This window comes from Haliotis asinina, chromosome 10 (genome assembly GCF_037392515.1).
Source record: "Haliotis asinina isolate JCU_RB_2024 chromosome 10, JCU_Hal_asi_v2, whole genome shotgun sequence".
Lineage (NCBI taxonomy): Eukaryota > Metazoa > Mollusca > Gastropoda > Lepetellida > Haliotidae > Haliotis > Haliotis asinina.
This window is the reverse complement of record NC_090289.1, coordinates 8,236,184-8,262,394: the sequence shown is the minus strand read 5'-3', so window position 1 is coordinate 8,262,394 and position 26,211 is coordinate 8,236,184. Positions and strand designations below refer to the sequence as shown.

Below are 26,211 nucleotides of genomic sequence, written 5' to 3'. Positions count from 1 at the left end.
AACAGCTGGGTGGACTAAGTGCAATGTGGACGGTCATGCCACACAATATGAACAATATGAATATGACTCTCCACCAGGATTCGAACCCGGGTGTTTGGCGTGAGGTGTCAGCATGCTAACCACTACACCATGCTCTTATTCCCGATTCTTTTCACCGATATTGGGCTTGAACGTCAGATGCTGGATGGAAGTTGTCATTTCTCGACAACTTTGAGTGGCATTTTTAGTAGGTGGGAAGTACAATATAGAGAGGAACCTTTATGGATCACAACTTCTTGTATTCGTGCGTGCGACGTTTCGATACATATTCTTGTGCCGTTGTCAAACATGAATGTTTCTGCTGACAACGGTACAAGAATCTGTACCAAAACGTTGCATTCACGAGTACAAGAAGTTGTTTTTCATAAGGTTTGGTCTATATTTCTCTAGAAGGCTTAAAATGCTAATGAATGCAGACTTGCTATCGTCACTATGTGACTAGAATAATTGCCGATGTCACGTAAAACCCAGGTCGACTCGACCAAGGTTCTACAATGAGTGATTGACTATGGTTTTATACCGCTTTAGCAATAATACAGTAATATCGCTTGGCCACTAGAAATGGTCTTCAAACAAGGTAGCCATGAAGGAAATTTAACCCCTGGGTCTTCGGTGTGACCGAACCTAGTCCAGTGACCGAAAGGTTTTGTACTGTGATCTTAAATTCCGATTCTTGATTCGTCCGATTACGACCCTTGGTTTGTCGAGTGGAAAACTTCGAACGTCTGTCTTGCCTTGGTCCTTTCTCCAAGAGCACGTTCACACACCGCAATAGAATCTTACCCAGCCCATCAACACAGGCATTCTCTGTTGCGCGTAACGGAAAATCAAAATGGCAATGAACAATATGGGTTCCTTCTCCAAAGCCAATGGGAGCTGATATAATTTGACACATGTCAACATTGTTTATTCACTTGGCATTAGTCATGGTGCTGTAACCGAGGCGGGAAAGAAGTAGATTTGGTGAAACACCTAGTCCCATCACAATTCGTGACGTACGCGTGGTTACAATAGCGTCTCTGTTGATTTGAGAATATCCCCAAATGCGGATCACGTGCTTTGTGTCGAGAGTATTCATACTGGCACCTTGCCATCTGAGCAAGTGGGTGTTTTGTCAAGAGTTTGTGCTATTTTTCACTAGTTACGTAAGAGGGTGATAAATACGTACGTTTTCAAATACATAAAAACTGCCAAAATATCCACAAAATATGCCTCCCTATTGTTCCATGAGCGTTTTTTATATACACACTGGCGATTGTGATTTTTCTTCCGTGCTGTTTTAACATAGTTTATGTCCGCTAGTAGGTGAAGACAGAAAATACAATTACTTATCTTACACAAACATCTGGGATCTATTTTGCCCTTTTGGTAATTGACTTCATAAGGTTCACTGATCTATTTTTAAATCTCCGCTTCTTTTAGAATATTCATGGAATACAGCCTGAAACCTGCGCGGTATCGCTAACCACCATTTGTGCTCAATAAATAATGAGGTGATAATTAAGGTCTGTCCTCTCTCATGGTATTACATTTCGTAGACAAATATTTATAGTCACTGTTTCAAATCACAATGCTTCTTTTCTTATACGAATATGATCATTTTAATCCATAATTCCACTTTTATACTTAAACGCATCATACTATATTCATAGTTGTATATGTGATAATTATTACACCGATGCATTTATCAGTCCACAATTATCAATCAAAATTATCGAAATTGTAGGATTTACGAATAGAATCTAAGGTGTGCGAGTTGGACAGTGAGACAGACATACAAAAGAACCGTCACGATAACAAGTCGTGTTGCTGTAACTACCATTAACCGGCTCTGGGAGGAAGATTACAATCTGAATTAAAGGATTTCTACCCACTGATTGAAACACTTGACTGATCATTGACACTGTGCTTCGAAATGGCGGCCATCTTCAAACACAGCTGTTCTGTTCTATGACTTCCTGTGAGGGCTGACGTTAATGATATTAGACGTAACGCTTTTCTTTTGGAGGTCACTAGTTTGGAATCATTACGCATGCGTGTCGTTATTGTGCTCGATATTCGATGCTATTCGTCTTAGTAGGATGGGCGTTAGATATCCGCTTGCACGGTCCAGTTTAATGGTTTTTAACATACTTATTTGATGGTCAACACAATGAAAGAAGATATGACCTCCGTACTTCAATCAGTTGAATTTATTCCCTGAGGATAACAATCAAGCATCACATCACTCAGTGAGGTCATCTTCATGTTCACTATGCCAATATTTATTCAGGGAGTACGGTTATCATGTCGGACTTTCTTGAACAACTATTCAAATTGACTCTCTCAGGGTAAGTTAAACATGTCCGTAACTACGATGCTCAATCATTGCCAGTATGCATATGGAAGCATAAGGGTATTCTCTCAACATGAACACTACAGGTCCTGTAGTCTAACCATTGGCTGCTAGCACAGTATTTGTTAATCAAAGCATTTTTAGTCCCATAATGAGGAAACATCTCATTTAGCTTTCGGATCATGTTCGTGAGCAAGATGGCCGTGCTCGTGCATTTTTGCGTAATAATGTTTTCCCCAAACCGGTAAACGTCTGAGATTTGCATCACCTACGATTTTATTCCCACGCGATCATAACACATCGTGATGCAACCGAAATTTTGTTCAAAGCGGGGTGACGCCAATTCACTTTCTCAAAACAAGTTTCACATTCTACTGACCAGGTGACCTCAGTTAAAACAGAAGCACGTGACGTCATCCAGTGTTTTGACGTCATGTCAGATCCGGAGTAACGTCATGTCTTTCAATTAAAGTCTGTTTGCCGTGAATGATGAATTTCACTTTAAACGAAAAAGTAAATGAAATAAACTGAAATTGAGATTGCAAATACTCATGATTGTACCTTGCCAATTGCACACTTAAATCTCTGAATTTTGTTCAACTTAGGATAAAAGTTGTTTAACAAACGATCATAGTTTCAAATCGCTACTACTGGTTTGTATTACAGGGGAGTAAGCACTGTAGTTGGAACAATGAAACAATTGCACGTGCGGTGTATGATGAGCGTTACTTAGACCAACCCTACTCGTTCTCGGTGTTTCATTTAATGTATGTACCTTGTGTTTTGGGCAGAATCTACGCCTCGTATGATTGTCTGACCAATCGGTCGATTTCAATGTTCCCGCAATCAACGTTTCCTATATTTCCATTGTCGAAACAACTCCAGACGTGGAGATTTTGGAAGACATTTTTCACGTTTTCTTACACCTGAATAACTGACTTGATGTGCATGTGTTTGTGACGTGTATGGGAACAGTAAGCTCATCTTTTCGCCCGAACAATTGACTCGCCCATGCATGTGTTTTTGACAGTTGACATTCAGTTGCCCCTGAACACATGTTCGTGATAAAGCTGCAGTCGTACAGTGAATGTTAGTTTCAGGACAAGTTTGCTATGAATTGTGGAAATAGCTCTACCTCTTTTATTTCCCAAAGACATGATCAAGGCAATTAAACATGAGTACTCGCTGTTGACGAGCACTACCTTATCCATCTCATCTGTCTAAACGACTATTTTGGGAAATGTGCTCCTAAACGGTAAATGCTGGTAAAACATTTCAATCATTATATGAATGGTTATGTGCAAAGTTTCATGATTTAGTATACTGATCCAAACTCAAGCTGAAATGTCAATTGCATGGAAATGCAGCACTCTAAATTGAAGGATGCCAAATATTGAAACAATATTGGTAAATATGTCTAGTTCCATGGCTTTAATTAGTATCAGCACTGACAGGCCCTAGTGTTTGGGCTGAAGCATGATATCCTTGAACAAAATATGGGCACAATATTGACGTGGTCAAATGTAGGCACAACGGTACATTTTCAGTAAAAGCAAAATACGGATTTACAAATACAGTCGCCGATAACAATCTCTAATATTGTATAGAAATTACGCGACAACACGAAGCAGTGTTTGCTGTAGGGATAGATAATGGCGCACCAGAATGAGCCCTTTGCAAACACAACACTCCGAACATGTCGCACACATGCATAATTTTATTCAGTGCAAAAATTGTATTCGTAAAGTCAGATCAACATTTGAAGAAAATCCTTCAAAAATTACTCAACACAAAATATTAAAACATTAATTTGTCGTTGATGGAATGATTGAACAGTTAGTATCTTAAGTGTACGCGAGTGAGTTTGCGTAAAGCATAGGCCTCTACGAAACTCTGTTACGTGGATGAATTAGCTGATGGAGAATGTGACGTCGTCGTATGAACCCCGCGAGTATGATTCGTTTTAACAAACTAGGGATCATATTTTTTAAAGAAAAAGAAGACTTTTCTTCGCCAGCAGAAGCACCTCTTAACCTGCACATACACGTAACTGTCAAGAAAATTTAATGAAACGCAAATGAAAGTTCACCATGAAGAATGGACACGAGGCGGGCACATGTGCTTGTTAACGGTTTTAGAACCTAGATCGAGCCGTCGCTCTCACTGCAATAAAGCAATTGTTCATCTAGACATTGTTATCCTTCCCTCTAGATACGTTGCCACATAAAATATGTTTTATACGAAACGTAATGTATGTATTTTGTAGTCTATCTTTATATTTTCAGTTGCATGGTGGCCTTATCTACAAAATAACCATGGGGTTATTAATTGTGGTTAGGTTTCATGTTTCAGAACACGCATTGTTTGCACGTCCAAGAACATCTGCCGAGAAATTGAAGGGAAAGGAAACCTGAGATATCTATTTTGACGTGTACCAATATTTACATAAACCAAGTACATCCACTTATGCCGTCGGCACGTACACGGGACTGATACAGTCCATGCAAGGTGATGAAGCACATAGACGTGTTAATTGATTCCGTGTCTTCCAAAGCTACTGATCAAAGTATTCTGAAATGAAAAATGAAAGGGACGTTTCTATTTCCAATTCGGTTAACGCTCTTTCCCAGACCAGATATAATAGTGTCATGCTCTGTAATTCGACCTTCGTATCGAGTAAATGTAGAAAGATAGGTAATTTTAGGGCCGTTGCTGGACATGTATGTCATCTTTCTGTTCTCACGATAGTCTGATTCGGTCAGCGAATGCATTCATTTCTATATTGCCATGAATAAGCTATCGCCATTACAGCCCATTCTTTGTCCGTAATCATATAGCGTCACCAGCGCGACTCACGCGTGCAACACGGCAATAGAGCATGCGATAGTCGTCAACGAATAAAACAACGCCGGATGCCGTTACAGTGTGCTTCATCTCAGAACGGCTTTTGTTTGTGTGGGGGGAGGACCCTTGCTGTGCTTGGCGTCAATGGAGCACAGCTGAGGTTGTCCAATATGAGCATAGTGAATGGGAGATTGGTCTTGAATGTTTGGCCATGGCAGAACATATTCCTCAACAAGCAGCGACCGTCTCCATATGTCGCCCTGAGTGACACGAAATGACGTTAAGTGCATACTTGGTGGTTAAGGACATTGATTAACGACGGTAATTCCGGCCTCTGCATAGGTTGGGTAAATATCATCATCTTCAGTGTGATTGCATTCTGATTATCATGGCAAAAATCTTTTGTAGTTCTTCAAGAAGAGGAAGATGTTTCTTGCGGACCAACATCCTTTCACAAAGTTTTAAATAAGAGTACTTCTTTAATAAAGAATATGACAGCTACGTTTAAAGAACTTATTTATTCGAAACCCTCTGGTGAATAATTTGAGACTGAAGTTGCATTTTGGCTTATCAAATCATTCCTACGTATGTGTTATTGTTATTTATTTTTCTTTGTTTTGAACTTGTTTTGATTGTCCTAAAGCACTGTGTCGTCCTGTAAATATATCTTTCGTTCTTGGATCCTAACATGCCATAAAATGTTGGTCAGACCCATGCACGCAATTATTTCTCTGTCTACACAGGAAGTTAGAGCTTGTAGATTAACCACTCTGAAAAGACCTTATACTCGATAGAGGTTTTGCAAGCATTTGGTGGGAGACACTGGGTTGTTGTGCATGTCTTTTGCTTTTGGTTGTACCATTAATGTTCCGATCTAACGTAATGCTTCGGGACAAATCTTCCATTAGCGCAATCATATGACACACGAGATGTATGTATCACTTAAAGAAGTTCACTAGGACAGGTTGATAGCGTAGTTTAATGTCGTTCCGAAAACAAAAATGTCAGTAGTCAGCCAGAGGAACATTGAACAGAAAATGGGTTAATACGAACTATTTGATGAATAAGTAGAAGTGTACTCAGTGGAATAAGAGAATTACATGAGACTGTCTCTAGGTCAATAGTATAAACCTTCAAACCAAATCGCGAACCGCATATCGAAAAATGAATTATAGTATGGAACGCCGAGGGGACGAAATTATCAGAAGAGGCACCAATTGTGCCAATACTGGCCACTTTAATCTACTATATTTGTAGCCTGACCAACTTATGTGTATGACTGTGTATCAAGTTATATTGTTATTGCCATATTTACCATTGAGACATGCTGGCACATTTCAGCATGATTTCAATAACAATTCTCTTCCTATCCCGATGTCTAATGCAGAAAACAACCGCGTGCTTTTACAGCTGTATTCACTTGAAGCACGATTTTGGGGGTTTTTTTATTGGAATGTCGTCATTTAGGCTGAAATTGCATACATGAATGTTACAAAATGATTTTTTTCTAAAACTTCCATTATCAGAAACTAATTTATCTCAAAGAAGAGTTTTAGCTTAGTTCTTTGTCTATGAGGGTAGTCCCCGTTGAAAACTCAACTATGTAAATGTAAGAATGTAAACAAATGCGTTTCTTCTGTGTCGGTTGAAGACATAATATGGTTTCGAAGCTTCTTGACTGCGCGATCAAAGTTGGATCACAGATTTCCATGAACTCCCCTGGGGTTTGCGTGGTAGTGCTAATTTGTACAAGAAATACGTCCATTCTCCGACTGAAAATATGTCGATGAATAGTCGTGTCCCCCCAGCAATTGGTGATATCATACAATTCCAACAGTTAAACATCTTCTTGTAAAGCGGGATTTTTAAGAATGACAAATTGTAACTTAGACTCATAGTCTCCCGAAAAAGGAATTGGCAAATATTGTCAACGTTTTATTTAAAAGTTTGTGAAAACTTATTAAAAGACGTTTTCGAGGTACCACACAGCTAGAAGTGGGTTAATATCGTGCCATGAGATATGGAGTCCATGAAGCTGTGGCAGAGTTGTCGTTGTGCCTTCGAAGAAGTACGAAGAGATGTTAGTGTTGTTAGCGTAACGTTCATCGTTTAGTCACTTTGAGGGCTTTAGTTAAACAGGTGACTGAGTTGTCTTTGATCTCATCCTAAAATATCAGTGTTTTGTTCACTTACGTCACTACAGTGTATTTCCCTTTCATATCTGTTTGCAGCTACTTCGAAAAACAAAACCATCAGTTTCTTGCGCGGCCAACATGCCTGAAGAGTTTGAAAGTTTAAAACAAAAGAAATTCCATGTTGAGCAATTATTATAACAATCGTCGATTCTTAACTCTGTATTGAAGTCCTCTCTTTTGTTTTGGGGCCCCTGGTATGTTTTGTAACAGCCTAAAGCGATCATATGCCTCTCTGGCCTTGACAGCCGAAGTTAGTTCGGGAAATGTCGCACTTTTTCACAACTAAAACATATATTATCATCTTCAAAGATCAAGAAACATAACCTTACCTTAAACAGAGTATCTATCAAACCAGTCTCACTGCCAAAATTGTCACTTTTAGGAAACTTGACCGCTAATCATATATTTCGAAAGATTACAAGTTATTATTATGGGAGCAAATCGCCATTACGATGTGTCGACTGTCACACTGCGGTGTCATCACCGCCTGAAAATCATGTTTAATGGTTCAAATGGAGCCATGCAGAAATATCGATAATCTGAATGGTGTAAATGGATTTGATATTTGATACCAATAATCTTGAATAGGGAGACGCGATAATGCATTTTGCTACCCGATCTAAATCAGATAACCCATCAATCAGAGCCAGTGTTAACTAGGAGTGCTTTAATGGGACTTTTAAACCGAAACGGACATGTTAGTTAGAATGTGTAACATCTTCTTTCAAAATTAACGCTCATCGAAAATCATGATCTTCCACAACTCTAAGGGTCGATTCACCGCGTGTAATTATCAGACATTCGATTGTCAGATCATCAAACAATATGTTACTATGAACACATATTTTGAATGAAGGAGACATTAAGCTATTGATCGAACTGGTTTGGGATTTTCGAGACCAAGCTTCGCGAAGCGATCTTAGTCTTGCTACAGTCTTAAATCACTGAACTGTTTGCTGCAGATTTAAATATTTACAGACCGTGTCATGTAGTTGGAATACTACAGTGCTCGCCGGTTAACAGAAAATCATATGTCTGACATCATTAATGACGAGACATGTTTTACTTAGGTTTATAGTCAAAGGTACCAGACTCAGTTAAAACACTCCTTGTATGTTATGAATATATATGGTTATATAGAAGACTGATTTCACCACAAATTGCTGAATTCGGGTATTTTCACCTATTTTTATCATTTACTGAACTTATGACAATAGTCTTTTCAACGTTACTTGTTTGTTTTTATATCAGTTCATGTGTAAACAGTACCTTTTAACAGTATTTTATAAAACTTAGTTAAGAACAGTTGCCTGAAGAAAGTCGTATTTACGTTTGTGTGTCTGAACTTTTGATGGTTAGTACATTATGAAGCTGATTGTATATTGTGTATAACTGGGACCATGCGAACACAGTTAAGAAGAAAACTAGCGCTGAATTAAGGGAATTATCTTTTCGAAAAGGATAACAGAGTCAAAGAAACAGAGACTAAGCTGCGGAACCGTTATCTTCCATTGTCTTTTTGGCACTAGTATACAGACTAACAGAGCATGACACAATCATAACGGTACATCACTCATTGTGACGCAAGTGACATTAGGTCACAGTCGGATCTAATCAGAGTCGATATATACAGCGAAGTCTGCTGCAAATATGCATTTCCAAGACCATTTTCATTAATTGGCTTATAAGTATTATTATTTGACAATACCTAATAGCTGTGATTATGAAATAGGGTCTTAAAGTTTTAGCTTCCGCTTAATCATGTCGTCGTCAATTAAAAGGATTCACACGGATGGATTTAGATGTATTGAAGCTGGTATGGATGATTTCAATATATATAATTTTTATTCATCGTTTACCTTTTGGAGTAATGTGTTATCATTCTGTTCCTCTGACAAAACGGGCCGGGTAAAATGAACGTATACACATATATTCGATTGAGGCCAAACTGCCACAAAGATGAAATGATTATTCAAGGGTGATATACTAGTACTTTGGAACTTACGTTTTTATACACTTCAGTGACCTTGTTTATCCAAATAACGTTCTGACCACGTTTCTATTTGGGCTGCCACATCAAATTGTATTGTTACTGCTGATGGACAGTTTAGTTGTAATCTGTTTCAGTAACGAATTTGTTTCACTTTTAACGTATATCTGTTACTTTGGTCATTACAGTATTTTGTAATATTCCATTCTTTTTGTGTGCTTGTCCTTCAAAAAGTACGTGTAGAGCAAAGGAACCTTCGAGAAACGTAACACTCTTTTGCCTCATGGTCATAGAGATTTGACCGTTCTCTGCAATGGAATCAGCGGGGAACCAATTACAGACAGTAAACGATCCATACCTCTAGCATGGCACCGCTTTAACGACGATGAGGCACTTTTTATTCGGGAATTGTGTTTTAGCATGTATGTTTTTCTCTGATAACCTCATTGCAAGATTGCACAATCAATTTATAGGCAAGTCTCCAAGAGGACGTGCGATTGCAATGTAACAGGCAGCTAATTATGAGTATAGAGTGACCATTAGCAACATAAACTCATATATATGAGATAAATGCAGGGTTATATGAAGGGAAGACACAGTGGCAAAGAAGAGTGTGAATAACTCATGTGGTTTCATCCAAATCTTAGTGTTTAAGAACAACTAGGAAAACGGTGGGGTGACAGAAGTGCCTCAAGTACGTCTTTATGTATCAAATATTTATAAGTTTGCTAATTATCGTTGGGTAACCGTATCTAACATATTCGGACTCTTATACTTAAAAACAGTTGGTTTGTCTGAACTAAAAACGTATCACTGTTTGTCACGTGATCTGTGCAAGTGACAATATGATTGAGTGTTCAATAAATAGCTAAACTTGTCTGTAAAGACATATTCACTACAGTGTATGCACAGTTATTGAATTGTCGTGTGCTGGGATGTGTCTGATTATGCATAGGGACTATTTAGCTATACGGTCTTTAAGAATGTTGACACCTTCATATGGGCTTATATTAACTGCTCGGTCTTCCACTGGAACTAATACAAGTTGTGTTTCTGTGGAGGGAGAGACCCCAGTGTTTATGGATTCGCATCTATGATTCGCCTGATTATGTTGGTCCGTTTTTACCAAACTATGTCTGACACTTGCCGGACCGGACTTTTCTCCTCCACAAAGCTGACACGTTGTGAAAACGCTTTAGAGCAAACATATTCACTTTCTGGTGATCCAGTTGTCTACACCCGCCATTTCGTTCATTCGATTATTTGTCTTTGCTTGACATCACCCTGGAGTGTTATCCTACTTTGTAACGCTGGCATGTCATCATACCCCAGCTGCGTAGACCAATGCTCATGCTGTTCATCACTGTATTGTCTGGTCCATGCACGATTATTTACAGACATATAGCTGGATTATTGCTGAATGCGACGTTAAACAACAAGCCAACCTACCAATAACGCGAATGCGCCAACCAAATGTCATAAAGAGTTAAATATTGAGTTGAATCCCAAATCTTTTACTTAACGTTGATTTTACATCCATGATTGTCTGTACACTTATTCCAGGGGATTTCACCATCCCTTTTGAATTTTTTATTAGCTTCCAAATAACGATTTCATGCCCGAGGATTGCAATCTCAAAAAAGGTAGTATCTTCAGTTTGTCTGTGTTCTTGTCTTCTTTGTGGTTAATGGAACTGCGACGAAACAGCAGTATCTACTTGAATTAGCCAAAGAGCCAAATGTGGCTTGTTTGTGTCTACCAGGACTAGACGATCTAACTATTATCTCAGAGTAGATGACTCGCCATGCGTTTAGTCAGCTCAAACATTTCGTGCGTAGGAGACATCGGTTGTCGTTTATTGCCCAACTTGAAATGAGTCGCTGTCGCATTCCTGTCCAAACACAACATGGCAGTATTCTTGTATTGGGGACCAATCATTTTTCTGTTCATGATATTGTTGGAAGCATTATACTATTGATGGAAAGAATCTCCCGAAACAAGATTTCGTCATGAACAGAAAAGAAACGGATAAGCATTTAAAAATAGAAGAGTCTGACCAGGTTTGTCTTGAAACCTAAGCACAGATATATACTTTGATGTTTCTTTACTGACAAATATACTTAAATTTCTACATACACAGGTTGATGGTGCAGGTTCCTTAAAATTATGAGGGCTGAACATTCTTGAAGTTTCTTGAAGGATAGTTAAAGACTTCATATAATGGTTAACTTTTATTAGTAAATGAGAATTCATTACGGCGGTACACAACGTACAAACAAAGAGTGACATAAAATACATGAGAGATAGAGCTCAGATCAAACATCAAAGGCGTGGAATAACGTATCATATTTTTTATGTAAACGTTCTACAAGAAATCCCCTCTTTCCAGGTATTTATCAAAGTAGAAAACTGTCTCTCAGGTGCAGTAAAATAACAAAAGACGGATAATGTCATGGGTTAATGGACCTGAAAATCTCAAGAACACTCTTCCGGAAAGGACATATTGATATGCTGTAATTTCACTAAAGGTTTGACAGATTTAGACTAGGAATGATACATAGCGTCCCTTAACCGCGTAGGACGAATGCAAACAATAGAGGTAACACTTAAGCTGTCAGCACGGCTGCCTTGTTTATAGAGGAAACAGTCCATCTGAACAAATTGCATCTGTAGGGTACGTCACTAGTTGTGCTTTGTATGGGAGGAAAATACAAGAACGCTTTTCTTCCATAGGCATGCTGTAACTACCATAACTATCACATTTCACGTACAGAAAATTAACGTGTTTTGTTTTTTGTTTGTTGGGTTTTTTGTTTTTGTTTTGTTGTTGTTGTTTTGTTTTGTTGTGTTTTTTAAATCTGACGGAGAGAGTATATGTATCCGATCATTTTTGGGCTAGGTGTAAGTGGCTAGACTCGGAGACACGAGGCAGTCATTTATCCAGATGGATGGTCTTCACATTTATGAATCTCCCGGCTAGACCGTTGGACCAGCCCGTTTTGTTCCATTATCAACAGAGTTCAACCTGGGAATTGTCCTCATCAGCTTAATGGGAAAATACACAGTTTTATTGTGTAACTGAAATGTTATAAAAATGATCATGTGGACATTACTTCTTTTTGGCACCAGGTATCAGAATAAAATATTCTCAGTTTGTGATCACATGATATCAATATTTAAATACGAGAAAATCAATGCTTTGATAACTGATATTGCATACACACTACATACAGTTTGTGCTATAGTATGAGGTGACCGCGTTACACCAGATTCAACGGGCTCTGCTGTTATGGATGGATTCATGTTATGGATCATACATTCCTGTGGGTCGTTTACTGCATAAGGAGACAACGACAGATCAGAGTGAGAGACTGTAAGTTCAAGCCGCTTGTAGCAAAGTTACATTATTATTGTAACTTGGGCTTTATGCTTTGTAACCGTGAAAAGAACTGAAACTGTACCAAAACTTTCCCTTGCTGCTCAGAAACTGTCAAATCCCATTTCAAACTGCCAATGTATGAAAATGTAGGTGCCAGGATCTGATGTTGAGTCCATCAGCAGGACTGTGCCTGGATTAACAAACCCATCTTTGCTGCATTTCTTCAGTACACTCAAATAATGGATATTTAAGATGTCTCAGATCCACCCATTAAAGTATGGTCAAAGCACTGAATATTACTTCAGTCAACGAATCTCATACTCAGTTTTATTTTCAACTCTTTCTGGAAGTATACATAACGAGCTGCTTGTCAGACCCTGGATGGTCACGAGCAATATTACAATGTCTTACCGAGCACACATGTGAGCTTGGTGGAAAGGCATATTTCGAAAGACGTCACTCGCCAACGGTCACACCTAATGTGCTGTATGTTGTTCAGAGAGCGTCAGTTTTCAAAGACCTGGAAACTTGACTTGATGTATGACCTGTACGATAAACAAAGGACCACTGCCTCTGTGTTTCCCCTACATGCAGATGACTGAATTTCACAACCCTGCTTGCTCTCTCAGTTATAGCTATAGCACTAAGGGACGTAAGCATATGTGTTGTGTCATCTTGTCTGGTCTCATCTTAAACCTGAAGCAAAGGCATATCCGCCCGATAAATATGATAAATATGTATAAGGCGTCTAATTTTTGAAATAACACAGAAACATGCTTTTCTGGAAGCATGTGATTGCAAGAGATTATATTAGTTTCTTCACAACGCCGTTTCTTACAGACATATGCCAGTTGCGGGTCATGAATGTTTTTGATATAATAACTTGTTTAGTATGCTTGTGTTCTAACCGGATCATAGATCTAAAGAAATCTGTTTCATACCAACGTATGTCTGCACGCAACAAAAATGTCTGAGCAAAGACAAGGCTCAACTTCAAATAGTCGTGTCACTTTATCATCTTCTAACATGTTACCTCACAAGAGGAATGCATATTTATTACCTCAGCCCTTAGAGGCTGTGATCACAGTAACCCATTGAATGAACACAACGCCACGTAATCCAAATCAATTTTTGTCTCATTGGGAAGAATTTAGACACATAGAGCGTCAATCACATAGTGTAAATATATCCCTTGTGTGTCTTGCACACAATATCCAGACCTTTGTTTGTCACTCGACTAACCACTGAAGCTATGCATGGATCCAGGTGAGCTATTATTCCGAGTCATTCGGTCTGCTACGTCTTTCTCAGTCTAAAGCAATCAGTGCTAATTACCATCAGTCCCAGCAGGCTTTGCGATCTAACCGCTCAATAGAGGGCGCATTAGTGTCTGCGCTATATTTTCCGCTGAGCATTAATGTCAGAACGGATTATATTGGGGACCGTTTGTGGGGCATGCAACTCATATTATTCGAATAGGCCCAGTTTGGACTACAATTGAGAATTTCAATTTAGACTGTCGTGTTGTGATAATGTACTTTAATACCTGCTTAAAGTGTCTCAATATTGAAATAATATGCTTTAATATTGTGACACTTTCAAGTGCACCACAAATGAACGTTCTTTGTGGAACTCAGATTGTACTCCCCTTTATGGTATTTGAAGTAGCAATCTCAACATTAATCAAGTTGAAATTCGAGCAAATTCAAAATAAATGATGTCAGAAACGACGCGATTGGTTGGAGACTTATCTGTTGGAAAAAAGCAAATGCATTTATTGTTGCATTATGATATTTACTCAAGGTTTGAACGTCGTCAATGAAATCATATGCCAGCTATCATTGATTCAGCGTCTGAATTCATTCCTAAGGTGAGAACTGAGTGGAAGTTGGGTTATAACAGAAACGTTTGGTGATAGTAAAGTGTTGTTTAATAGCTTGTCTGACGAGACTTGTGTCATCGTGCCCTGACAACGCGTGTTCATATCATCACTCACAGATTTGTCTGCTCCAGGTTCGATTGTTTCAATGCAACCGTCCGTTAACTGGAACATTGCTGACAAACATAGTTATTCAACAGTTATTCAATATTTCTATGATCAAGTAACTGTATTTGTCTCCGTTCAGATGGTATTCATAATTTAGAGGAAAAACATTATATTAAGCCTGGATTTCACTGGCAAGCCTTCTAGTATTCTTTCAGTTTTCATTGTTTTCAGTTCGTTAAGAAGGTCATATATGCAACATATATTTGCACAAGTGAAAAAACAACATTCATTCACTGTAAAAACATCATATTGCCATCTCGTATAACGTCCACAGTGACATATAAGGTCTGTACATAAATGTATTACTTATAACTATATGTTATCACTTATTTTCCTCAGATAATGGTCTCGTGTGCTAGGATTAGGGTGATTTTTCCATCTAATGGTTATAACATAAAATAGCTTAAGTGACCGTTGCAACAAGATGCATTCCAAATATAAAACATTAATGTAATTCCGGTACAGAGGGAAGCAAATAAAGTTATAGCTTGTCGAGACACGAACCGGAAATGCCGAATTGGAAAGCGATAGAATTATGTGACGGAAACACCCGACACTCTCTGTTCGTGAAACGTCGTTATTACACCAGACATGTGTTGCATGCACATCCTCCTTGGAGCAGAGGCTAAGAGCGCAGACATTGTGAGTTTATTTACAGGACGTGATTCCAATTAAGATTGATCCCGAATCTTAATGCAGTCTGCCAGTGATAGAAGCTGGCTATGTCTGGTGATTAATGTCCTTAAATGTTGAGTTCAAGGCAAATATTCAACATCTATAACCACTCTGTCGAACAAATGCCGAGGCTTTTCTGCATCAGAACAGGGATGAAAGGTCAGCAAAGATGGACGGTCCATGTGGTCATATATGCTCAACATGCCTCGACAACTGGATAGCCTCATGCCCAATATACATTTCATGAATGACAGTTACCTATCGACCCTACTCAGCTTAATCACGCGGGGGAAGATTCTGTTATAATTTTCCCCACTGTATCCATTGTGGTATAGTGGGAAGACTGGTGCTTAAGAACATGTCTGATTCAATACGACCTACAGTGATAAGCCACACAGAATATGGGTCCTCTGTACCAGATTACCAGATTGATTAATATGGCAAGAGCTCCACAAAGGACGTTATTCCTTGTTGAATTCTATTCTTGCAATGGACGTCAAAAGTATTCTCTATTTGTCGCACGGATTAAGTCTGTCAAAGATTATGATCAAGATATTATTTGTATTTCATTTCCCTTTTCTAACTTTAGAAGTTTAATTTTCTTCCTGGAGGTAATTAATCCCCGTTTCTATTTACACGTTGCTTTCAACTAACTCTACAAATCATTAACATAGCGGATAAAACAAATAAAAAGCAAATCAGAATAATGAAACGTATTTCTGATCTGACAAAGTGAGGGGAGTTATACTTAGTAAAAGTTTATGTTTATGTTTAATAGACGTCATTCAATCGTATTTGCATTTTATATTATAATACATTAACATGAATGGTTTTCCCGTTAAGCTAGTTTAAAACTTATGGATAAGACAGTTTTATGCTCGACTTATTATTGGCTTCATGTTACTTCAGTGTGCATGTACATGTCATAGGAGGGAATATGAACATCATCAGTTCAGAAACATTCAGACGGAAAGTGTATTCTTACTACACTGTTAGCATTAAGGACAAAGTATCAAGCGCAAAATATAACATGTTGACCACAATCTGCAATGACGTCACAATGTCAATCTCTTTAGAAGTTCTTGCATCACTAATTCTGGTACAGCGTATTGAGAAATAAGTCTTTTTACAAAGAGATCAATATTAGTTTGTTTAGCCCGATTATCTCATTATTGTACGTTTTATATTTGTGTTTTCTTCGGCAAAGTCATATATTTCAAAACAATATCCTTATTGCGTCAATTTGCGTCAATTTCTTTCCAAATAACTGTAGTGTTTATATAATGGTCATGTCTGATTTGGCTATGAATACAACCACGTGCACGTCTACTTATGAAATACTTGTCCGCGTTCTCACTGGGATTAACACAATAGTACATCCAAAGGTTTTTGTCAAAATACATTAGTCACCCTTACATTCAACTTCCCCAATATGCATTTATTGAACGCTCTTTACTTTGGTAGCAGATGAAAGGTGACTTTCAAAACGTCCGGCACATTCTTTCCGTGTTTAGTTTCTGATAAGTAAACATTGTGGTACCGTTGCACGTTCCTTTACAATTGGTTTAATCAACACATGTCATTGTTTCAGATTTCAGATTTATTAAGTTCTATTAATATCACCTTGAGATGATAGGCGATATACGCCTCTTAACAATGTGGCCCGGTCAGTAAATCTGGTTGAAGTGGCCAGACGGTTCACCTCCACTTTCCTAAAATTTGTTAAAAGAAACACATTCAGCCAGGCGTGGAACAGTAGATAGACTAGTGAGTGAGTGAGTTGAGTTTTACGCCGCACTTAGCAATATTCCAGGTGTACGGCGGAGGTCTGTAAATAATCGAGTCTTGACCAGACAATCCAGAGATCAACCGCATGAGCAAATGGGAACCGAAGACATGTGCCAACCAAGTCAGCGAGCCTGACCACCCGATCCTGTTAGTCGCCTCTTACGACAAGCATAGTCGCCTTTTGTAGCAAGCATGGATTGCGGAAAGCCTATTCTACCCCGGACCTTCACGGGTCGTAGATGGACTATCTGGGATATTCCATATTAACTGGGATATTCCACATTTAAACATGGTTGACAATATAGTCAGTTTATCGTTTGTTTAAGGCCTACTCTCTCGCTGTCGGTCACCAATCGACTAGCTACTGGTGACGTAGCCTGCCTTTTTATATTTTGCCATAATCATGATTTAAGTGCTGTAAGGGCATACAAAATACATCTGTTGTAGGGCATTAAAGTACGTGATATGTAGGTACACGTGAATTTAACCCAAAAATATGTGAAATATATATTTTTTTCCAAAGACGTGACATGTATACAACTCTAAAACCCTAATACATTCATTTGCTAATAAAATAATATCTATCATGTACCATGTTTTCTAAAAGCTTGGTAATATAATTGATTTATAAACATGTCTTATCCAACACCTGCCCAACTATCTAGACATCTGTCACCTGTTGTACACAACTACCAATGTTTGGAACTTTGGGAACACTGTCCAATGAAATGCAATTTGCTGAACAACGCTGTCGTTATATGTTATCCTACATCGTTTACACATCCTCTAAACTAGAGGACTATGATACACGTCAAATTGGTGAGTCCAGTCAAATCATTGCGTTACAATGAAAGCAAATAAAGGATAGTGGTTCACATGTTTGTTTGATATGTTTCAACACAACCACCATGGACAGCAGTCAGATTGGTCTGTGCAGTCAAATCATTGCGTTACAATGAACGCAAATAAAGGATAGTGGTTCACATGTGTGTTTGACATGTTTCAACATAACCACCATGGACAGCAATCAGATTGGTCAGTGCAGTCAAATCATTGTGTTACAATGCACACAAATGTAGGATAGTGGTTCACATGTGTGTTTGACATGTTTCAACATAACCACCATGGACAGCAGTCAGATTGGTCAGTGCAGTCAAATCATTGTGTTACAATGCACACAAATGTAGGATAGTGGTTCACATGTTTGTTTGACTTGTTTCAGCACCACCACCATGGACAGCAGTCAGATCCTATCCATCCTCATGCTTGTTTTCGCAATGGTGCTCACTGGAATGGCTCTGGGAACCAAAGAAGAACAAGGTACAATGTCAATGTTTTTAAGTGCTTCCCTACCTCCAGTACATAAGACGCATTTGATATTAAATCTTGATTTCATAAAATATTATCCCAACACAATTAATAAACCGTTAACTTTTGTTGAAAGATATCATCGCCACGAACAAATTTCAATACAATTGTATGTAAACTTGCAAAGCATGTGTTTATGTTTTAGTCGTCAAAGTCTATAATTTTTAACATGAAATTAATCGATTCGATGCAAAGCAAAGTACACGTCAAAGTGCGTCTTATATTTTCTGTTATTTACCCCATGTATATATTTAATAGTTTGGCGACACATATATATTGAACATCTGTATCGTGCTTTGATGGCGACATCAATTGCATGAAATTCCAATGGAAAAAGGACACATTTTGACTTCTTAAAAACATGATATCCATACACAGATTATAGAACGAATACCACAAATTATTGACTTGCATATCATTTGAAATAAATATGAAGCTATTCTCTTCTATCTGCAGTCAGTGTCAGTAATCACTGCTATTTATTACCACCATTCCAAGTTCAGTAGAGATGTGTTACAGCCAAAGTCACCCCTAGCAGCTTCCCAGCACGTTATCCGTTAAATTAATTTAGTGACTCGCATTAGTTTAGATTCATTGATTTTAAATTTGTTTTGAAGTTTTGAGTTCATCATCAGTACATATAATCGTGTTGAAAGGATCATGATTGTTCATTTTTATGTTTTGTAGTCCAACGTTCAGTTCTCTTCCTTTGCTCCCCACCCCATATTGACTTTTCTTTCGAAGATAGTCCTGTTATGTTCGTCTTATTGAATTATCCCTTATATTTTCATGCAGATCAGGGTTAGATTTGATCTACAGTAACCCATGCTTGTCGTAAGGAACGACTAACGGGCTCAGGTGGTCTGGCGTGGTTGACACGTGTCATCGTACCCAGATTGTGTAAATCGATGCTCATGCTGTTGATCACTGGATTGTTTGGTCCACAATCGATTATTAACAGATCGCCGCCTCATAGCAGAAATATTGCTGAATGCGACCTTAAAAAAACATCAAACCAACAAAATTACAAACGGCGGGATACATTGTACACATGCGCTGCGCATGTATTGTAAAATGCAACGTTTGCCTGCCTCAATGTAAACAATGGGATTGCGTAAATCTTACCTTGAACCATACTGGAAGCACACACAACAAGGTACCTAGGGACTACAAATCATTTGGTCCAGTGTAAACGTAATTTAGTCTGTTTCTGCTTTGCTTCCTATTATGTCCTGAATCAGTTCCCTTGCCTAAGACTAAACCAGTCTTCTGTAAAATTCCGTTTAGGCATTGGTAGACTGGTAATCCCTTTAAAAAACCTGCATTTTAATTGACTCACTTGGTCATTTCACTCACAGGATATAACATCAAATGTTTTTGCGACAAGGTAATAGTTTTTTTACTCCATTAACTTTTTCCTTGGATGTCTTGATTGAATCTTTCCAAACCTAATGAGAAAACGTGGAATGATCGTAAGGCCCAGGCTTAACCTAAAAACATCTCGTTCGTTCCTTAAAAGATAATAAGATTCATTCGATCATACCTGCAGTTTGGATCAAAATCTAATCAAGTTTGAAATAATAACTTCATTTGAAATGTTTAGGTTGAATACGTTTATAGAGCGTCGGGGAGGACCAGTGTGTCCTGTTTTCGTTCACCATGCCGGTTTGATTTCCCACGAGTACAAACTAGGTGGTGTGAGTGTAACCGATTGAAGTGAACAAGGTCATCAAACCTTGTCATCAAAAGTAGAACACACACAGACTAAATCATGACATGCCTAATTGGTTCCATATTGTTGATCACTGGATTGCCTGGCCCAGACTTGATTATAGACAGACCGTCGCCATGTGGCAGGAATATTACTGAGTGCGGCGTAAAACTAAACTCACTCACCTTCTCGAACAGCTGGTGTTGTACTTATTTTCAGTGATTATTTCGTGCAGGAATTTTCATTGGTACTGTGCGTGCTTCACCCAATGAAGTCTTCTTTGGCAGGTCATCAAGTCTTATTGTTCTCTGGAGTTAAGGTTTCATGTTCTACGTCGGTTGGAACATTCGAGGTGCAAAGAATCACGTTCTATTTGTCCCGATAGAATTCAGGGAGTGAGTTCCGTAACCTCTGGAAGATCGTTAAACACATTCACGAGGGACAGATAAATCGGCGTTCCGATTTGATTTACGGCATAGCAGATATTACCTGTTCTAAGAAAAGTAGGAAAATGTGACTTTCCCATTATGAACTGAGTAGAATAGATCAAGTCGACCTCAATTATTCGCAGCCATTCATTTAAGGGAAAACGTATTGCTAAGACCGCTTTCGCTGGCAATACTGAACTAACTACTGCTTTACAAGTATTAGATGAGGCACGACCTGACAAATGACCCCAATCTGCATATATGGGAACGCCCTCCAGAACATTCCATTTTAAACAAGAGTAAACAGGTTGTCTAAATATTAAAAAGTTCACAAACACGTTCACTGCGCTGGTTCATCTAATACTTGTCAAGCAGTAGTCAAACAACAGTAAGCAAACTTTGCACTGCTCTTTGACAATTACTGAAAACATAAATTCGCCATTATCCACATCCACGACCTAAAACTATTCTGTGGAATATGGCAGATTACAACTTTGAGAACCTACAGCGTGAAGCGATTGAATCCCATCTATTTACGCTGTTTTGCATGAAGTCGTCCATAAGTAAATAATGGTGAACTGGCGTAGAACGATATCCACATCAGTAAACAACGTTCCGTGATGTCTTCAGATACTGGTCAATCTTTGTGACTTCAAGCAAAAGCGGAGAACCCCTGTCTTGTCCGGCCAACAATAAAATAGACTTTCAAATCAATTTCTTACGGACTAAATCGTAAATATTTCTCCTTCTTTAGCTAAGGTACTGATGGTTTGTCTCTCTACACATTTATCTGGATAGTGGGTCTCGTTTTCGGTTATTTATGAAGGGTCACGTCTCTGAGAGCTCATTAATTCAAAATGGCGTCTTTTAATCTTACCTTTCAGGAGATATTTCCATGGACAAGCATACGCCGGTTCTTTGACAAAGATTTTCGAATGAGTAATGCTTGATAAAAAAATGTTCATGCATGAAAACACCGGCATTAATGCTTCACAACAGAAATCATTAGGTACACGTTCATGTTTAAACCTCTTTCCTCATTTCAGGTTAAATCGTTTACAAGCACCTGACAACCCATGCGATCTCAACACTGCAAAACGTTAGAAGTTAGAACCATAAAGCTATCATGATATATTGAACAACAAAGTCAATACTGGTTGGCGTGATTGTTATTCGCTGTGTTGACACAGTCATTTCCAAGAAATGAAAACATTAGATGTTCAGACATTCCATAGTCTTAATTTCATATTGGTCCCCCATCACTATGAATAAGACATTTAGGAGCTTTGCCACAAACGATATACCCCCGCTGTGGATACTCAAACAACAAAACTAATTGCTTTTACCCTCCCACTCTCCCGTTTCTTAATCGAAACTGATTTTTCACTCAATATACCTCCTATTGTGTTAATATGGACCATTTAGTCTGCAATTAGGCATGAACTTTCCATCGAGACGAAATTTCTTTTCAACCAAGGCGCGCAAGGTGTACTCTGGCGGTAAAACGTTCCAACCCAAATATCAATTACCCCTAGTAGCTGGAATCTGAAGGGGTAGACACACTCAGCAGGGGGAAGTAGGGGAAGAGAACCTGAACCTAGTGGTATTTGATGTACCGTCCCCAACAGCCATACTCCTTGCAGTCCTTCCGTCCGCATTAAATTCTAATATTGATTTATTTTGGAATGTAAACTGATGATTAATCTATGGATGAATGGCGAAAATTCAAAATCTGACGTTACTGGTTAACTATTTAACTATTGGTTAACTATCTTATAAACGCTTAGTTCAAAGACATAAATTCGTCATCTATCATCAATGTACATGTAACGTCATTTTCTAAAACCCTATATAAAAATATTGCATGATACCTTTATGATTCAAGGACCATGTGATTGCTAGTGGTATGGTGTTATTTGTCACTCCAGCTTCAAACCCACACAGGCACAATATAAACCTTTTTTCCAGAGGACAGATTAAAGACAAAAGCTGCCGTAAGTTCAATTTACAGTAAGAGTTCACATGGAATTAAGCCCAAACTAAACACCAAGAGAGTTCCGGCTAGCCATTACAGGAAGTCACGTGGGCGAGATTCACGCTTACATAAACGAGAAGCATTCACGTCGAAAGATGGACACACCGAAAGCTGTCGGCCATTAGACACGGAGACGGATTATGAATACTCTCGAGATTTGGATACTGCAAAAACGCCGGTGGTAAAATTGGGCGGTGGGATTCTGATCAGAGTAATTGCAGGAACTATCTATGTATGTTTCACAAACGAAAACCCTGACACAGTAACATTTTCTACGCGAAGTGAAGATGGCGGAAATGGGCTGCCACGCATGCCATCACGGTTAGACTTCTGGGTTCAAGGTCCATCTGGTCGAACTGGAAGACAATCTCCCATGCTTACAAAACTTGGCAGGGATGTCGGTGAAAGACGCTGAAGAAACCAATGAACCATTACGGGTTATTCCCTGATATTCGCTTAGTTTGGAGGCATCGAACAACATTAGATGTGCATGTGATATAATGGTTTGGTCCGTAGAGGGCCTCCTATAAATTGCAGACGGTCTTCCGATTCTGTATGATAGTCTCTGAGATATGACACGAAAACACGAACAGATGTAAATATTTAAGACTGATGAATGTAGTACTCTTCCCATACAAAACATGTGAGCCTAACTATACAATTATTTTCATCAACTTCAGTGTTAGTACGAGAACATATGATTAGATATATGTTATTGTTACCCTCATCCTGAATATGATTAATCCCCCATAATACATGTTTTGAAGGAGAGGGGTTGCTTAATCCTACAAGAAAGCAGATATGAAGTTATGAAGGAAACACTTACGATACAGTGTATTGTATAGGGTGGTATTATATTTATATTGTTATGTTCATACACATCGTTTGACTGAATGTCATATATAGCACCACCACATGTAAGGTTATATGATGTCATCGATTAAATAAAAATAAGCATATCTAAGGAGTATTAATGTTTGTTTGTGAAAAGGAGGAACACATTTATATTGGGTGCTAATATAGCTGCATAACACATTTCCTATCCAATTATCGCATATCATCATGTGAAATGAATACATAATTGGCGACACGTTTCATATTCACACTCTCCAGATTCAACTAAATTAAGTAGGCAGGATCTGTTAATGCATTTCCGTCACGTTTAAGAATCATATACAGTTTCATGCCTGACACAGATATAATGATGTTATATTCAGTTGTAATGGATATTCCCTTTGCTTCAAACTGAAGATTTCAGTTTACCGTTCGTATCATGGATGAGGTAAGTGATGTTCGTGAGTCTTACGTTATGCATACTGACTACACATAAAGGCAAGAATTTTATGGATGTCAACTTCTTTATACGGGATACGACGTTTCCTAGTAAGAATAAACTTCGAAATGTCGTGTTCCTCACAATAGAGAAGCTGAAATCCATAAAAGCCTTGCCTTTATGTGTACCACTTCTAAATGCCATTCCAAGACTCTATACTGACCATACTGACTTCACACACTTCACACCCTTTACCTCCTCTCAGTGTAGACCACCCAATGTTGTAGTACTGCCAGTGTTGTGACTGTGTCTTTCCACTGTGTACTGGTTCTTTCTTTCAGCTGTATACTCCTCATTCTGGTTGTCAAGTCACAAGTATTATTTTTCGAAGTATATGTACTAATCTTTCTAAAATGATATTTTTTAAAAGTATATCATTTATGCCATCCTAAAAACATGCTACTCTGTTCGACGTTAGCTGGTCACAGAACGATTACAGTATGTATATGTGTCTATCTATATGTTATGCATGTGACAACGTGAGATTTATCACGAAGTATTAAATTTCAAAATGTATTGATCTTTGGAGCACTTGATTAGATTCATATTACATCAGTACGATATTTTCTGTGAAGATATATATCATCAGATAAACTAATATCAGATAAACTAATATATGGTGATTTGTTTAGTGTTACCGCCCCTGAAGGCGTAGATCGTCGATCCCAAGGCTGATGACCCTGTTCTCTGGTCCCTTCTCGATTTTTTACAAGCCTTATAGCTGGAATAATGCTGGATTGAGAAGTGCTTCTTCGAGCAACAAACAAAGAAACAGACGGAAGCTTCAAGTAACTCGGATAAGGATATACCGACCAGGTTTAAACTTGTTGCTATTTTATTCATTACAGATTCTGAGGCAGCGGTAGCAGCTCCAAGTGAACATCATAAACGATCGGTGGACTTCCCATTGTCACAGGATCTCCTTGACGACGATGCATACGACATGGACAAACGTGGCAGCCTGTTCCGGTTTGGTAAGCGCGGCGGTCTCTTTCGGTTCGGCAAGCGCGGTACCCTTTTCCGGTTTGGAAAGCGAGGCAGCACTCTGTTCAGATTTGGGCGCGGCGGAAGTGATGATTTGTGGGTGCCAGTCAACGAGGACGGACAGGACGCTAAAAGAAACTTCCACTGGGGCAGGGAGACAGAAGAGTGATTCAACTTTGACGTTGTGCTGGTTGGCCAATATGGACTGTATCATAGAACTAATAACTGCTGCTGGAAGCTAGCTACTTGACAGCATTCTACTGACTCAGTGATGTCGAGGACTTGATGAAAATAACATTCTTAAGAAGAGAACAAATCAGACATTTCTATGAGTGACCTAATACTGCAAAATGAACACTATATAACGTTTCTGTTTTCCAATACTTGATCTTAGTTAAATTAAGATGGTTAATAACACATGACTGGTCATCGGAGTGCCGTTGACCAGCAGTGAGTCCTACGGTAGGGCTAAAGTAGTGATCCTATTGGTATTGTAATGCAGTAACATACCAGCAATACTTCATGAGTAATAACAGGCCGGGAAGAATGGAAATGAAACAAGTTTCATTTCTGCATTATTGCCCTACTATGTATACTTCAAAGCAATTTTCTCTTTTAGACTCTGTAATATATGATGATTGTGACTGCCAGGAATAAAGCGGTGTTACTTTTGATGACTTTTGTTTTACTTTTATGCTCGTCTACAGATCAAACGTGGCAACTAACAGGATCGGATGGTCAGTCTCGCTTACTTGGTTGACACATGTCTTCGGTTCCCAAATGCACAGGTCGATGCTCATGCTGTGGATCACTGGATTGTCTGGTCCAAATTCGATTATTCACAGACGGCCGCCTTGTAGCTGGAATATTGCTGAGTGCGGCGTACAACTAAATCACTCTCTGTGGGACAAAAGAAAGCACGCGTGCATGTTAAATGGTCTAAAAGTGAGGCAAAAATATATTTCATATGGACTTACAACATGTGTTAAAATCATTTCACCGTATGCACTTTTGCCCAGTGGTGTAATGGTTGTAAACTAAGGCAATCTAAAGCTTGCCC

At 38.6% G+C, this 26,211-nt stretch overlaps 1 protein-coding gene across 1 annotated transcript in view; it reads left to right on the top strand.

The window, feature by feature from the left end:
- LOC137298345 (uncharacterized) overlaps window positions 1–25,822 on the top strand; it is a 31,597-nt gene extending 5,775 nt beyond the window's left edge. The window contains exons 2-3 of the mRNA XM_067830562.1: window positions 18,515–18,612; window positions 25,016–25,822. Of these exons, the coding sequence (XP_067686663.1) occupies window positions 18,525–18,612; window positions 25,016–25,320 (393 nt within the window). The 5' untranslated portion in view covers window positions 18,515–18,524 and the 3' untranslated portion in view covers window positions 25,321–25,822. The remainder of the gene's footprint in view (window positions 1–18,514; window positions 18,613–25,015) is intronic.
- The last annotated feature ends 389 nt before the right edge of the window (window positions 25,823–26,211 follow it).